We start from the raw sequence: 16,825 nt of genomic DNA on the forward strand, positions 1-16,825 counted from the left end.
AATACTCAATAACCTGTCCAGTATTTCATGGACACTTTGGAAGGCTCCTCCTCAAATAGTACCCAGATACAGCTGACAAGACAATTAAACAGATTTTGGAAACTAACACAGAACAGCAAAGGAATGGCACACAAATCATGCAAACCCCTTTTGAAAGAGGAATCAGTTCCTCAACCTCTTTCACGCCCGTTAAAAGGCACCAGTTCCTTCACACATGAACTCTGGAATGTGACCAAAGGATTCCAGGGTGCAGTAAGAAATGTTAAGAGGGAAGGTGATGAGGAGGAGTTTGCCCTGAACCGAAGAGTTTATGGAACAATTTAATTGCATCACAGAAGGGTGGCAGCTCCCAGCCTGGTGCCAAGGGCTCCTTGCACAGCTCCTGACTCAGGAGCAGCTCTCATGAGCACTGGGATAATGCTGGGTTTGTGTCTCACACAGAGACATGATACCACCAGTGAGATTATCAGAAAGTCTCTCTCTGAAACAAGATGCTATCAGTTGCCACCACGTGTCCCAAATTAAAGCATAAATGTTCTGCTGGGAAGAAAGACAATCTGGTACTCCACGCCTGACACGCAGCAGACCTTGGGCACTGCATATGCACACACAGCATCAGCTTATCTGGAGTCTGTGAGGAAAAGGAGAAAAAATGGTGCTATTTTTTTCATTCACACCTTCCTTCTGAGTTCCAACTCTTGTGGCCGCATTTCCACGCTCTGCCAAACAGCAATATCAGCATTTCCCTGCTCCTGCTGCAATCCTGTATAATTTACAGCACCCAGAGGGTTCAGCAGTGTAAAGTTCCCAGTACAAACAGTCTCAGTGCACACACCCCCAGACAAGCCTCTGCCCAAACAACCTGCTCCGACCTGAGATGTCACCACAAGGAAACCAGGTCAGAAATTCCTGTACAATCACCATGTGACAAACAGGTTACAAGGGCAGGGCAGGAATTAGTTTCTAAATGCAGGAAGAAAACAGGAGAACTTTTATCACCCATCCTGAAACCAAGGCAAAAGCGACCTCACAAACACCAACACTGGTTATCCTCAAGAAGCTCCTCTCTGCTCTCTTCAATCCATACTACTGCTCCATGTGCATGTTTGTACAGCTGAGATTGGAATTCTGACTGCTGGAAGCACAGAGAGCAGCTATTCCAGCCTGAATGATGACAGGACCAGGGTAAAAATCTCTCCAAAAGTCCATCTATAAGTACCAGTAAGTCTTTATGGTGCTGCAGAATGGTCTTGGGAGAAAAGGCAAAAGGGAATGTTAAATGTGGCACTTGCTAGAAATAACATTAAATGGAAACATCACAACTGCAGTTTTCTGTTTGAATATCAAAATCTCATGAATGAACAGATCTTTTTTCAGAGACCTCACAGTTTTCTCTCTTGGGTCTTCTCCAGATGTTGCATCAGAGACTCTCAATTCATACATTTGGGATGAACTACACACACAAAATCACCTTCTATTTATGCAAGAAACATGTACACCAGTGCATTGTGTTAGAGAGATCCAAAACCAAGAAAGCTCCAAGTCCAAACTTCTCCGCTTGCCTCCAACAGTGTTTGAACAGTGTTCAAATAGCATAAAACATCTTAGGGTTTGTGGTTGTTTTTTCTTTTTTGCTTGCAAGTTCATAAGATTGCAGATCTTAGATCTTTGTCTTGTCTCTTAACAGTCCACCTGCCTACCAGCTGTGCTCCACCACTGAAATTAGCAAATCAAACAGTCAGATATGTTATATTTCACTCTGCATAATAAGGATCAGAAGGAGCCACAGTATCAGCAGGTTTTTACTTCCATCCTGCTGGTTCCCCTCCCTTCAATGCAGCGTTGCTCTCTCAGAAGCGAGGGGCATCTGCTAAGGGTAAAAGCAAAATGCTGTTACAGACTGGGCTTCCAGGAAAATAGCAAGAGTTTTGCAAGGCAATGCAAACCAGACAAGATTGCTCAGATGAATGGGACAATGACATCTCTGAGCTGTAGCCTATAGAACTGTTTTACACTTTAAAGCACCATTACATTTTGTGACTGCAGTTGTCTTTGTTGGATTCAATCAGCAATGACCCCCACAGCACCATCAATAAGATCTGGGGAAAGACCATACAGAGGCCATGGAAACATATTTCAGCTGTCCAAGCAAAATGAAGATAAGACCAAAGACCCCCAGCACTCAAAAAGCTGCTGAGTTCGAGGCATTTCACTTAGGAGACAGAGACACACTTAAATAACACACTTGGATACTCCTGGACCCAACAGTCTATTCTTGTTTCTCTATATTTGCTTTTAAAAAGACAGTCACGGCCACTTAGGCATTATGGTAACCAACAGGAGGATTGTTCCTTTTTATCAAAACACTCCTATTAAAATATAAATGTGACTCATTCAAATTTCAAGATCAAAACTCAACTCTGGAGTGACTTACTCATAAAACCCTGCCAGCTTCTTTGTTAGAGCGCGCAGCTCCAAGAGCATTTTTCAATTAGCCACCTCACTGCTCCAAGTCCTTTTTCTACATTCCTTATTTCACACTGCTCTGAAAATGCTGAGCTTCACACTTCCAAGGAAAAAGGCAGTCAGCTAGAACAAACAGGCTCAATCTGAACGGCAAAGCACTACAGAAAACGTGATTTGGGTTGGACTGCTGCAGCACTGGCCACCACTTGTCATGACCACTGTGATTTTTCACTTGGTTTTTAGCTATGCTCACACTAAAACTCTTTGGGATCAAATAATTTATCTTCTGTTCATTGTTTTGCCAAAGTTTCTGGTGCTGAATAAATGAATAGTTGGCAATGGCTGCAAAGTCTATGTTAAAATAAAATAGAGAGACACTGTGGACAGACACACGTGCAATCCTAAAGAGTATTTAGCTCGAGTGCTGTTGGAAGGCACAGCAGTAAACTGGGAACTGTCATTTTCTCCAATTAACTTTCAGGTTTTCTTCTTTTTGAAGGTGCCACCCAAATGCCAAACTTCCTCCAACCTGCTTTCCAGATCACACATACCTGCAATCATGAATATATAGTACATAATTACTGTGCCTTTTCAAGGACCTCATGGTACTCACAGTCATGCTACAACATTTTCGTGATTTAGATATGTTGTAGAAAAAAACATCACCCACAAATTCAGCCTCTCAGGTGCAGGAAACTCCAGGTGACTAACTGAGCATAGCTGCACTGCAGGTTCAGAAGCAGAGCAAGGTGAATGGATTAATATATTTTAAACAAATACTAACAGCCGTACAACAAAGAAGACTTTTCTTTCATACTCAGATCAGAGCTTCACCTGAACAAAAAGAAAACCAAAACAGAAAGCCTTATAATAATATCAGAGCAGGCAAGGGAACATATCAGCATGGCTCACTTAGTTTATCTCATCTCAAAGGTCTTGATACATTTGCAGGGTGTAAAACCAGTCGGACCTTCCCATCTGCAATTGTATTGCACAAGAAAGGCCTGGCAGGACAACCTGGTCCAGGCAGCTTCTGTACTCACATGTCTCTCATCTCAGGCATAAATGGTAGTTTAGTCACAGTCCTTAAAAGCATTTGGAAGCTGGATCCCAAGCAGAACGGTGTGTTTCTATACAATAAAGACTTTTGTTATGAATCTTCTCCCTGAAGTTCCCCCATCAGCAGAAATTGTTGCTGCTGACAGCAAACTCCACTGAATGACATGTGTATGTGAGTTGCTCTCTTCCAAAACAGATGGCAGAGAGACACTACTGCTTCTTTAAAACACAGTGAAATCCATCTGACTTCTCCATTCTACACAGCTTTAGAAACAAAGCACAGAAAGCCACCTTCCTCCCATGCCCTGACACTCATCAGAGCTCACAAGTTGACCCATGTACTGTAAATAGCTGTCCTTCAGAGCGAGGTCACACACAAGCAGCTCCCAGCTCATCAAGCCACTTGCATGATTCAGAGGCACTTCTCCCCAAAATTCAGCCTTCACTGCACGTTCCCTCATCTCTTTCAGCACTGACCTTGGGTAGATTCCCACCTCGCTGCCAAGCCACGATTTTCAGATGATGGTGCTACTTTCTGATTGACAAACAGGGACCTGCTCGCGTCAGGAATCGATACACCCAAGCCTTCAATCAGAAATGTCAAAGCAGTTTTAAAATCTGCACCCTGTATTAATGGATTTTAATGGATTTGAATGGGGATGTTTGATTTACAGTAGGGGAGCAACAAATCAATGATCCTTTATGACATGTCACATCTCGTGACAGTGTCCCCTCGTCCCGTTGTGTCAGGGGGGTGATGACTTGCCACTTCACAGACATCTGTGATCTATTAGGCAACACTTCCAGCAGTTTAATATCATCCCACTCGGAGTGTCCATCTTTCTTCTCGGGATGAGAGGCATGAAAGCATAAATTAAAATCTCCTGGGTGATGAAATGGTCTCCTTCAGATTTGCCTTTTCTAAATTTAACTGCAACTGCTGTGACGTGTCTGTACGATTCTGTGTGGGAGAATTTATCAGCATGGTGTGGCTGTAACAGGTCAGTGCATCAGGATGGGTACCCAAATCTCCTCCTCCTTTGAACACTGTCCAGCAGCCAGTGTTTTATAACAAGATCATCAACATTTAGTCATTTCCATAGCCAGAACTTAGATTGTAGCCCACCACTTGCCAAAGAGTTTTCATCCTGTTTTAGTTTCTGGAATTTGGAGGGGCTACCTCATTCCTTAACTTGGGCTACCACCAGTTCCTTAACTGGGAATCTCAGGTATTAAAGCACTGACATACTGGACGAATAACATCTGTTGATTAACACTAGAAATACCAGATTTTTTAACAGTTTTGGCTCTCCAAAAAAACTCCCAAAACAAAGAAAGAAGCTGAAAAAAATAAACATTTTTCAAACACACATCAGTAGCTGAGAACTACTCACATAGACAACCCCAATAATCCAAAACCAATGACTGCATTAATTTTTCCTAATGCCAAAAAAACCAACTGCTAAAAAAAAGAGCAGACTCCATTCATTTATCAGCCTTAACTTATGAATCTCAGAGAGAGGAGCAGCTGAAAGTAGGAAAAGCAGGCAGAGAGATATCATAATTCCATATCCCAGCAGCACAACATGCTGTAATCACCATCAAGAGTAAGGAGGTGTCCTGATCTGTGACTATCTGCCCCATTCAGGACTTCAACAGCATCCAGTAATTACAGGTGAGCCCAAAAAAAATGACTTTATGAAAAGTTATGGATGATCAGTGTGTCAGTGAGCTATATTTGAAATCTATCAGCTCTTGATGGCCAATTTTGTACTACATGAGTAAAGCAAGTTCTAATAACTCACTTGGGACTTCACTCCAGTACTTACAAGCGACGTGCTTTTCATATTCATAAAACAAAACTAATTGCCTTTCATGGATGAAATGTTCTAAGAATTTTTAATCCATGTCAGCTGCAAACTCTAAAAATCCATCCCCATATATTTCAAAACCCCCCTCCCACCTGCTCACTTGTAACATGTTTGCTGCAAACTAACTATGAGGCAGAAAGAATCATCACGTTCCTACATTAGAATTATTTGTATTATTTTTTACAGGTTACTCCTAAAATCAGTTGCCCACATTTTCACATGCTTAAAAGAAGCTGAAAACACTATTGAGTGAGGGGAAAAAATAGGCAAAATCTCCCATTCCTACAAGGAGGCAGTTACAAGAACAGGTTTACTCCTTTGCTGCAGCATGCTACACGGGATTTTAAAGCAAGTGTTCACACGTGGTAATTAAAATTGCAAGTGTTACAAGTGAAACACAACAACTCCTGCAGTAACTATTCCACGTGCATGTTCCCACCCCCAGCTCTCCTACCACTAGGAAGGTGAAAGCTGCATCCTCTGGAAAACCCCAATTATCCCACATGTAGAGTGAACCAGACAGAGGAGTCTGCAGCTTTTGAGAGTTGATGGGTCATGTTTTCTAGAGTGAAGGCTTCAGTTTGCATTTCAGTTTTTCAGCCTTCCCTTGCACTTCTCTACAGGCCCATGCAAGAGGCAGCAAGCTCCAACCCCATCCCAATTCTCCAAAATCTCCATGGCTTGAGGATCAGCATCTGGAATACTCTAAGTGTTTTTACCACGGGAGGAGGGAAGAGCTGGCTCCTCTTCCACTAGGTGACAGGAATTACTTTTGCCAGTGCTGTGGCCACTGAAAGGCTCCACTGTCAGCTGCCCATTCTGCTTGCTGTGCCTGCAGAAGCTTAGCAGCTAAACACTCCCAAGCAATCTCCTCAGGAAACCCGAGTGCAAATCAGGCAACAGCAATAACAAGACACGTATGTGCAATCCCATCTTGGGGGCTGAGAAATGTGGATTTCTTGGTCTCTAATAACCCTACTAAAAATTCTGTTCCATTTTTACAGCCCTGTTTTCTCATGTGCCACTGCTGCAGATAAGCCTGAAAAAGACTGATAAATAGAAAATGTAAATACCAGAAGTTTAGGTCAAGTATGCAAATGCCTATTTCTGAGACTTGTCATTTTAGTTTTCCCTTAAGTCCCCATTCACCAACTTGTGCTATCTAGGCACACAACTTTGTAAATTCTTCAGGTCAGGAGCTGTCCCAGTCCATTTCATGTTCCACTGCAATTGCCTCTATTACATCACACTAGTAGTGTGGCAAAATTAATAAAAATGCAAATGCATCAGGGGACTGCAGCGTAATTTTGGAAAATAACTCCACTGGTTAAACTGTTTTGGACAGTTACAGTTTAACTAGAACACAAGTTTTGAGCAAGGCTTACAAACATTTTGGCTTATTTTACACATACAGCAGGGAAGCAAACCCCAGCAATGAAACAGCTGATCTGGTGCAGAGTATGGATGGGAAGGTAACCTTCCCAGTGTGAACACATGCAATATTTTGGAACTGCAGAGAACCAGCTCCTCCTGCTTGGGAAAGCCATGAGGACGAGCAGCCTGCCCTGTCCACTGTGACCAGCTCTGGCCAAGGTCAGCCTCTCTGGGCATTTCCTCCTGTTTCTGGGTGAATCACAATTTTCTCCACTTCCTTTGGGTTTAATGCTCATGCACACTGTGCACATCCTTCCTCGGAGCCCAGCAGCAGCTCCCTAAGCAACCAACAACTGTGTAATGCTGCCTGTAATGAAAGGGAGCCTTTAGAGGTGTAAAGGCTGAGCCAGGCTGCAGTGCCCCAGCTCCCTCCTGGTGATCCCCACAGCCAGGAGATGATTCTGCATCCAAACTGAGCTTTGCTTTAAGGAATGCTACACGTGAAATACCTCATTACCCACAGCAAGACTCCAGGCCAATACCCATGGTAGGAAAAAGGGGTTTTTCTACTCGTTGGCTATGCCAAGTCATTGGCACGGATGGGGATTTAAAAGGCAGTTTTAATTATAGTAGGTAAAACCCACAGATGATCAAGCTGCAGTGTCAGAAAACCATCAGAACTGAACACTGACCCATTTGGGTTGTTTGCTGAACTTTAATCACTTTCCAAGTCTGACAGCTGCTCAAACTTAATTGCTCATTACACTTGTAAATAAAAACTGATCTCACTCTCTGATTAGCCAACCATCTTATAGTTGCCATAACAACTCCTTGTCTAATAAGTGATTTCAGATTTACCATTATTTGTACTAGCAGAAAATTTCACAAAGGTCTGAGTTCGCTCTTTTCAGCAAAATACCCTTCTAATTAAAACCACAGAAAATCAGTAGAGAAAGGGCAGCTCAAAGATAATGAAAAAAACAAGCTATTTACTACAACAGCTGAAATGTGAGCTCAGGGTAACACAAACCCAAATACATGCTGCTTCCAGCCCAAGCTCTACATCCCACTATCAATCTTCTTATTATCATACCTATATCCCATAACAACTTCTCAGGAAAATACCAGACAGAATTCAGGAAATAACTCGGGTCACAGTGGGGAGATGGATTTCAAGACTCACTCCAGATTAAATATTCCAATAAAATTTGCATATCTTCTCTCCTAATCCTTAAATTAGGAACCAATTAACTGGGGAAATTCCTTAACACTCTGTTAACTGATCAGAGAGCTTTTTGGTGAAAACTGAGGAATTAAGATCCTCAACAACTTATGTAAAAGAGGGGAAAGTGTTGAGCCCAACAGATTGCAGTCAACAAGGTTTTGGAGGAAAAGCTACAACATAGTATCTCATCTCTGGATCATCTCAGTCAAAACCTTAGGCAGGACTTCTTAGACAAAACTACTAATTACAGCCTTGCAGATATTCTTTTAAAAATTATCTGTACTTCAGTAAGTATTTGGTCACCAAAGCTTAAGTAAAATGCTTCTATTTAATATACAGATGTATTTATTAGTCTCAGAAGACAAAGCTATGAAATATCTCTCACCTGTAGGCTCAGAATGTCATAAAACTTTCCAAAATTTGCTGGCAAAGCTGCTGAAGCTTGCAATTTATTTAATATGCTCAAGGTAGCCTTTTGTGTTTATGGACAAAGAAAGGCAAGATAAAATAAAATGCAGAAAGCTATAATTGAGACAAAATAAAAGTTTTTAAAAAAAAAAAGTCAGGAAACACCTGATTTTTAAAAGGGACCTTCTGCACTTATTAAGCTAGGCAAAAAAATGGGATTTTGTTGTTGTTGTTGTTGTTGTTGTTATTTGGGTCAAATAGGAAACCAGACATATTTCTGGCAGTAAATGTATCCCATGAAAATAAAGAGGATGCAACATGTTCAAGTTAACATCTTCAACATTCCTGACCACATTTGGGATGCAACAAAGTCTTTCCTGCCTTAAGAACATGAAACCAATGCTCTGAAAAATTCTTGGTATTCAAACACAGTTTAAACAGCTTACAACACAAGTCTGTGCCTTTGCTCTGTGTATGTTTTCTTTGATCTGAATCGGAAAAAATAATTTCTTCCCAAGCTAATTTAACCCAGAAGGTTTCCAAGATCCAGCTGGGGAACAGGCTGCCTGACTCCCAAGGAATAAGCAGGCTACAAGGTAAACATCTTATTCAACAGGTTTCTTCTGAGTCTCTCCTCATTTCTGAGTCTCCTGATGCTCCCTGTGACTGAGCTGCCAAATGCTGTGAACTAAGAGATACAGGAGCATGGGTAAATAGTCCATACACAGCCATGCCAGGAATTGCTCAAACACAGACAGGGCATGGATTTTTTTACCCTTAATCCTTGATTTTGAAATGAGTCACTGCATTGTGGAGCCCACCTTATAATTCTGGCAGGCAGAGAACAATTGTGGAGTGTATATTTAAATTTAAAGACAATGCTGCCAGTAATAGACTGGCTGGATTTATTTGCATCTCCCCTTCCTGAGCAGTGGGAAATGTTACCTACAGCTGGAAGATCTGACTCCCTGGGTTGTACAAAAACATGAAAGGATTTCTCCTAAGGGAAGAGAGACCCAGCTCTAGCAAAGCTTTTAGACCAGTATCTTTTGTGCTGAAGACTCATCAATTTTAAAAGAGCCTTTTGCCACTGGCAGTAACTGAAATGATCGGGCAGAACCATCAACAGAATTACTACACAAATACAGAAGATAAGGCTTATCAATCCTTGGTAGGATTTTTATGCTCAGCAACAAGTTTCTTTTACATAGAAAACTAGGAATTCCCCAGGCAGATGCAAATGAGAAGGAGGAAAACTAGTTCTGGATGATTTGTGCTGTGTTTCACAGGCTGGGATTTTGGGTCATTTCCTCACTTCTCAGGGCTCCCCCAACATCCTTTCTCCCTGTGCCCTTCAAACATTTATGCTCTTATCACTTACCCATTGTACAGATTTTAAACCCAAACACAGAGGATGAAATTACCTTTTGCCAAGCAGGAAACACCAGATGAGGAAGGAGATTGCCAGGCCAGCCTGAGCCCTGGCCCTGCAGGAATCAGGCAGCCCCTTCCCAGGGAAGGATCATCTCACTAAAACTTCTGCCAGAGCTGCTGTTGTCCCTCCACTGATCACTGTCACTGAGAATACCACAAATGCCTTCAACACCTTCAAAAATTGTTCATTAAAAACTCAACATAGTTTATGAAATCACAGGAAAGTCTGCCTACCTCAAAACTGTTCCTCACAAAGGAAAACAGAGTTCTTTCATGGGGGAAAATTGTTTTGGATGAAATATTACATCAGTTGGAAGGGTTTGTGGGGATTTTCTGTGTTTTTTAGACAAGCATATTTTAAATATGCAGTTTAAAAAATCTGCTGAGTTCATGAACAGAGCAGTACCAAACTGGGAACAAGCTGTCCTCACTCTCACATAGACATGGCTATTAGAAGCATATGGAATATACATTCAAGTGTACCAGGCTGAAAGAGATAAAACAGCATTACCCAAAAATACATGTTATAATACCTTCATGAAGTACAATCTGCTTTTGTGCCAATAAAATAAATCCAGTCTTAGTAACCCAGTATTAAATGGCATTATACTAATTACCCAGCTTCACACGTGTACGTAGTTTCTCCAAGTTGCCAGACTCATGACTCAGTATTTATTTGCTCCTTTAAAGAGCAAAGATATCCATTTTCCTATTTCATGGAGATTTTCCTTACAACATAATCCATTGTCATGAAGTGAAAGCAGATCCAAATAATCTTATAAAACCAAAAGCACTTTATCAGGCTCTTTTTGCTTGACAAGCACAATTCTGAATGAGCAGGGGGGTGTTGGATTTCTAAAAACTGACCAGCTACAGGAGTACCCAGAAAAGAACTTCAGCTCTGAGGACAGACCTTCTTATGCCCTTTTCCCTGCAGGCAAAGGCAAAATTCATCTTTTTGATACAGCAAGAAAAGTTACTGCCACCTTGTATGGAGAAAAGCTTCCCTTAGTATAAGGGACAATGCTAACATGGTTGTGGGTAAATGCAAAGAACTTTTTATTTCATTATAAGGCAATGAATGATGAGAGAGGATTCAGAGCCCAACAGAACATGGCAAAGATGATATTTTACGTGGACCACAACCTAAGACTACAGTGAACACTTTAAACACTGATTCCTAGCATTGGGGAAAGGCTTATCTATTAAAAATTACTTCACAGCACAGCAAAGTAGTAAGTTTACTCTGAAGGGAACTTAGGGAAATTGTGGACAAGAAAGCCTGGATTAATGCCTCCCACAGGACTACCACAGGCTGCTGGCTCTAATGCATTTCTCTGTTCCTACATGTAGTCATCAACTCATTTATTTAGGAACTGTTTTTATTCTAAGAATCATAAAAATCTTAGAGATATAAGAAACCTGAAGAAAAGGCTCAAGTGCTTATTATGGAAGGGGAAATAAAAGGTGTTTTAAACCCCTTGAAGCACTTTCCCATTAAAAAGGAAAAAAATAAAAGAAAAAAAAGGGGGGGAACAAAACAGCAGCTCTGAAAACAGCCTGTATCCACCATATATATTATCAATTTAACAGCCTTGAATGGAAACTGCAAGTGCTTTGATAAAAATCAATTGAAAAGCTGTCTGCCTCACTGTTGCTTCAATAAAGTGCCTCTGTATCTTTTGCTGAAACCTTGTTTTTGTAGCCTCCTTAAATCACCACACTGTTTCTCCTCCAAAAACAGACTCCAAGTACCCAGACCAGCACTGTGCATTGAAACTTCCCTTCTGCAACAGGGATGTAAACCAGCAGCACCTGATCCCACTCCCAGCCACACAGGACAACTTCATTTCTACTTTGTTAATTGTAGAAATTGCTCTTCATTTCTTCATTGTTAAAAATTAACTTTCAAGTCTCGCTGCACTTAATTCAGGTGCTGAACTTCACTCCCAGAGGCCTTTGGCTCTGGCTCAGGCAGATTTGGGGCAGCAGGGAGAAGAGCTGAGTTCAGCAGCACACAGCCCTGACCAGAGCCTGACCAAAACTGACCTTGATGCCCCTGTCCAGCACTCTGTGAGGAGCCCATTTCACACCTCACTGCCCCAGGTCAGCCCTCTGCACCTGCATGAGGGGGCAGCAGCAGGGTTTGCTTTGGATTCAAACAAAGGAGCACTTTCCTGAAGCCTTTGCAATGTCTCCAGAGTAAAACAAAAAAAAACCTAAACCAGGCTTCCCTGTGTCCTCCCATGTAAGCCATATGGGCACTATCAAATAAGCAGAATGGCCAAAAAAAAGTCACCAGCACTCCACATTCTTGTAATTCAATCAGCTTTAATCATCAAAGATGTTTTCACTAACCTGCAGCAAGGGTATTTGTTCTAATAACCTTGAATAGAGTGGTGACACTTTAAAGATGGCTCCACTGAACAAAGAAAGATAAAAAAGCAATTTATGGCAGGATGGTGAATCTCAAGGCAAATTCCCACTACTGTAAATTGCAGCTTTTTCTCCAGGCCAATCCCTCTCCACACAGCAAGCACTCTGTCAGAACTGCTTTACTACACATCTTCCTGCTCTTCTGCTCCTCACTGGTCAGGATATTCTTCAAGATGGTATTTTCAGTGGTGATTGGAAAAAATAAATAGTTCAGTCAGAAGAACTGGGCCAGCACCCAATGCCACAAAGGATCTTGTCAACCTTGATGTACTTGGCAGCCTACAAAACCCATGGCACCCAATTCCACCCTCTAGACTCTCACCAGCCTTCACAAAGACCTTCTGAAAAACACCTCACAAAACCTTTGGGAAGTATTGGATTCTGCTACAAAATCCTGGGTGAGATGTTTGGTTTATATGTAAAATGATGCCATAAGCTCCCTTCACAACAACCTCCAGGTAGAAAGAAAAATGGAATGAAAATTTTTTTTTGAGTTCAGGAATCTCTCAGGTACAGCTGTCTGCCTTCCACACAGCCCCACCAAAACCCAACCACTCTTCTCAGGAGAGGACTTTGTTGCAGACACCAGGACAGCTGAGTGACCACAGGTCCATCAAAGTATGATAGCAAAATTAGGTGAGGTTTGTAATTAGCAGCCATGGTGATGGCTTATATTGTTTCTGCTATGTCACTACTGGGAATTGAATAGAGGGTACCATACAAGCCAGTCCAAAAATCAGGTAGGTTTCAGCCATGAGGAACCTGGCTGCCATTTCAATTGGCACTTCAGATGCAGGAGACTCTATCCATCTCCATTACAAATCCTCTGAGCTCATCCTAGCATTACTTTCCCACATTAAGAAAAAGAGTTAACATAAAAAGCCTGCCTAGCTTCAGACATTATCCAGATAAAGAGGAGAAAAGAGAAAATCCCTTGTATTACCTCTCTCAGCTCTCCCCAAACCTTTTCTGACATCTTTGTTCTTTCAGACCTGGCATTTATCTGCAGATCCTGTAGAGCCCTAATTAAATCTTCTCGTGAACCTCTGCTACTTCCTGGCAGAGAACACACATTCTTGGTGTGCTGATGGACCTACAGGATTTTCTGCACTTCTCCCTTATGGTGAGTGTTAGGCCTTGCTTGAAAACATCACAACTGTGTACAACACAATATGTTTAAACAGAAATACAAAATTATTCCATTTCTTTCAAAGAATGAAGAGAAGCATAAGTGAAAATGATATTCCACAAGCTCATTGGAAAAACAAGCTGTGGAAGCACTGGGCAAATAGCAGTGTCTGAGAACAAGGCATGCTTTTGTTTTACTGCTGTCTCAGAAAGGGATAACTGGCAGCGATAGGAGAAGCAGAAAAATTTGTCTTCCAAAATAAAATCTGAAGTTATCTCTTCCCCCTGGGAGTAAAGAAAAACATTCTGAAAGTGCAGCTGAATTTTGCATTAAGGGAAGCTGCACACCTAGCCTTATCTGATGGAAGCAGCTCAGTGTTCAAAGCCTCCAAGCTGGCAGCGACCGCTTGCTCAGCGAGCGAGGGGATGTGAGAGCTCTGAAAACCTTTAATACTGGAGTTAAACAGGCAGAAGGCTAAAAAAGCAGATTTTACCACTCCTCCCTCCCTGCCCCCCAACAATTCTTCAGTTCCTTCAAACCACAGACTGATGCTAAGAGAAGCTGCCAATGAAGAGGAGAAATTGGTGCCTTCCCTCCCCAGGCTGAGGGCAGAGGCCTGGCCCAGCTGTCCTGGCAGGGGTGCTCTGATGGACAAACACAACAAAGCCAATTCACTCCAAAATCACCTTTCTCTTGAGCTGTTCTCATTATTCTCCTCTGATTCCCAGCACTCCTCTCCCTCAGCAGAAGAAATAAACAGCCCAGATGGCTGAGGATAAACAGCAAGTTATACATATGCTCCATATAGCCTGACAAAGAGAGCCCAGCCACGCTCAGAGCACAGCGTGAGACTCACCCAGGCAAGGGCCTTTCACCTCAGCCAGGGGGTGTCCCTGCACGTGGGGATGAGGAAAGGACTAGAAAAGAGGTTTGAGGCCATGAGCTTATACTCTGCAAAGTTTTCCCCACTATGGTTTTCAAAGACTTCCATCATTCCATCATTCCATCAATCAACAGAGAACAGCTATAGGCTAGACTATGCATAGCTGTGTGTTACAGAAGCACAGAATGGTTTGGGTGGGAAGGGACATTAAAGATCATCTCATTCCATCCCTGCCATGGGCAGGGACACCTTCCACTATCCCAGGGTGCTCCAAGCCCTGTCTAACCTGGCCTGGAACACTCCCAGGCACAGCTTCTCTGGGCAACCTGTGCCAGTGCCTCACCACCCTTACAGGGAAGGATTTCTTCCCAATATTCCATCCACGCTACTCTCTTGTCAGTTTGAAGCCATTCTCCCTCATCCTGTCACTCCAGACCTTCTCTCCATCTTTCCTGCAGGTTCCCTTCAGATATGGGAAGGCCACAATCAGGTCACCCCAAGGCTTCTCTTTTCCAGGCTGAACAATCCCAATTCTCCCAGCCTCCCCTGGCAGGAGACATGCTCGACTGAGCATCACCTTGGCTTTGGGACTGCCCGCCCTCCTGCACTGCAGGAACCTGAGCCAGCCTGTTCTTTCCCACTGCAATGTCACAGATCTTAAATTTCTTCAGGGCCCAACACAGGAAAGCAGGAGGCACTGAGAGCCCACTCAGCTGAGGTGAAAACTCAGAGTCACCAAACTCTGCATAAGTGATGCTCAAGCTTTCTCCTTTCTCTTCTTTGCCCCAGCCATGGCAACCCAAACCAAAACATGAGCAGCCATGAAAGAACACATCTGTGGGAAGGAGGGAGCAGCCACAGCAGCCCAGGGAGGCCTTGACTGGCCACGCAGTGGAAGCTGGCTCAGAATAACCTGCTAATGGCACCAAAGCATTACCAAAACCACAATTCAGCCTCCAGGCTGAAAAACGAGCACTCATTTGTGTCTCTTGACCGTATCACCCCCCTGCCCACTCAGAGGCACAGGGAGGTTTCAGTACTTTGGGAAAAAGTGCATCAGTGACAAGGTGGTCTGGAAGAAGGCACTCAACTTCAGGAATAGGAGCTGGGGGATGCAACAACTTTCCTGCATCCATCTCGAGGTGGAGTCAGTCTCTTCTCATGGACAGCAGCCTGTTCCCCAGACCTTCTCTGCCCTCTGATCTCTCCACATCACCCACTAACCCCAGAGGCCCGCACTGAGGCCTCCAACACTCCCCAAAAACAAAAGCCTTCCAGCCCCTCCAAGCCCCTGGAACCCCTGGAATCCCTGCTCCCCAGAGACCCTCCGACACCTCCAGAGCCCCCAGAGCTGCCACACCACCCCCAGCCCCCCCATCAACCCGCACTGATTCCCATAAGCCCCAAACACCTCCACTAAGCCCCGCAGCCCCTTACCGAGCCCAAATCTCCCCCATGGGCTCTCACAGACTCTCCCCCCACCGCTCCCACAGCCCCTCACAGACCCCCAGGGCCCCCACAGCCCCTCAGAGACCCCCAGAGCCCCCCGCTGCTTTCAGCCCCGCCCGCCGGCCGAAGCTCCGCTGTCTCCCCGGGCTCCCCCGGGCCCCTCCGCGCTCCCCAGGCCGCCGTACCGAGGCTCTGCCCCACCGGGGTGCTGAACGGGTTCCCCAGAAGAAACTCCATCTTGGGATGACAACAAACAGCGGCCCAGCGCCCACCCCTCCCGCACCGCGCCCTGACCGACAGCCACGCGCACCAACCGCAGCGCGCTCTGGCAGCTGAGTCCCGCCTCCCTGCTTTCAATTGGACAGCTGCAGGACGCGCGGCAAAACTATTGGTTAAAGAGCGTGTCCATCACTGTCAATAGAGGGCCCGGCCCCCTCAGTAATCCCGCCCCTTTCCCCGCCCTCCCTTTGATGGACAGCAGGGACAACGAGACTGCTATTTTCTATTGGACAAAGCCCGAAACTATCTGTAAAATTATTGGGTAAAGGCAACGTCAATCATCCGAGCCCACTCCGCCCCGAGGGCACGGTCCCAGCACTGATTGGCTGACACGGATTTCTCGCGCTCTGATTGGTAGCTGACATCCCCACCCACTCCACGCCCATTGGCGGCTGAGCCGGTCACGTGCAGCCCTTAGCAACGCACCTGAGCTTCCTTAGCGACGGGCGCTGAGGCGCGGGTGGGAACCGGGAACCGTGACCGGGAACCGGGAACGGGAAACCGGGAACCGGGAACAGGGAACAGGGAACCTGGACGCGGGAACGGGAACCGGGAGCCGACCCCGACCCCGACCCCTGGGGATCCGCGGTGAGAGGCCTGACGGGCCGGGATCTGGGCCTCGGTGGGTCCGGGAGCGGGAGGCGGCGGCCCCTTCCCACCCACCGGGCCGGGGTGGCTGGAAGCGGCATTGACCGAAGAGACGCTGGACAAGGGCACATCCCTGGAGTGTCCAGGGCCAGGCCAGGGCTTGGAGCAATCTGGGACTGTGGAAGGTGTCCCTGCCCATGGCAGGGGTGGAATGAGATGAACTT

General features: G+C 44.6%; 1 protein-coding gene across 3 annotated transcripts in view; it reads right to left on the reverse strand.

The window, feature by feature from the left end:
- Nucleotides 1–16,050, reverse strand: part of TOM1L2 (target of myb1 like 2 membrane trafficking protein) — a 57,053-nt gene extending 41,003 nt beyond the window's left edge. For all 3 annotated transcript variants that reach the window (XM_059862221.1, XM_059862220.1, XM_059862222.1), the window contains exon 1: nucleotides 15,920–16,050. In XM_059862221.1, coding sequence (XP_059718204.1) covers nucleotides 15,920–15,971 — 52 coding nt within the window. In that variant the 5' untranslated portion in view covers nucleotides 15,972–16,050. The remainder of the gene's footprint in view (nucleotides 1–15,919) is intronic.
- Between the last annotated feature and the right edge of the window lie 775 nt (nucleotides 16,051–16,825).

This window comes from Haemorhous mexicanus, chromosome 17 (assembly GCF_027477595.1).
Source record: "Haemorhous mexicanus isolate bHaeMex1 chromosome 17, bHaeMex1.pri, whole genome shotgun sequence".
Lineage (NCBI taxonomy): Eukaryota > Metazoa > Chordata > Aves > Passeriformes > Fringillidae > Haemorhous > Haemorhous mexicanus.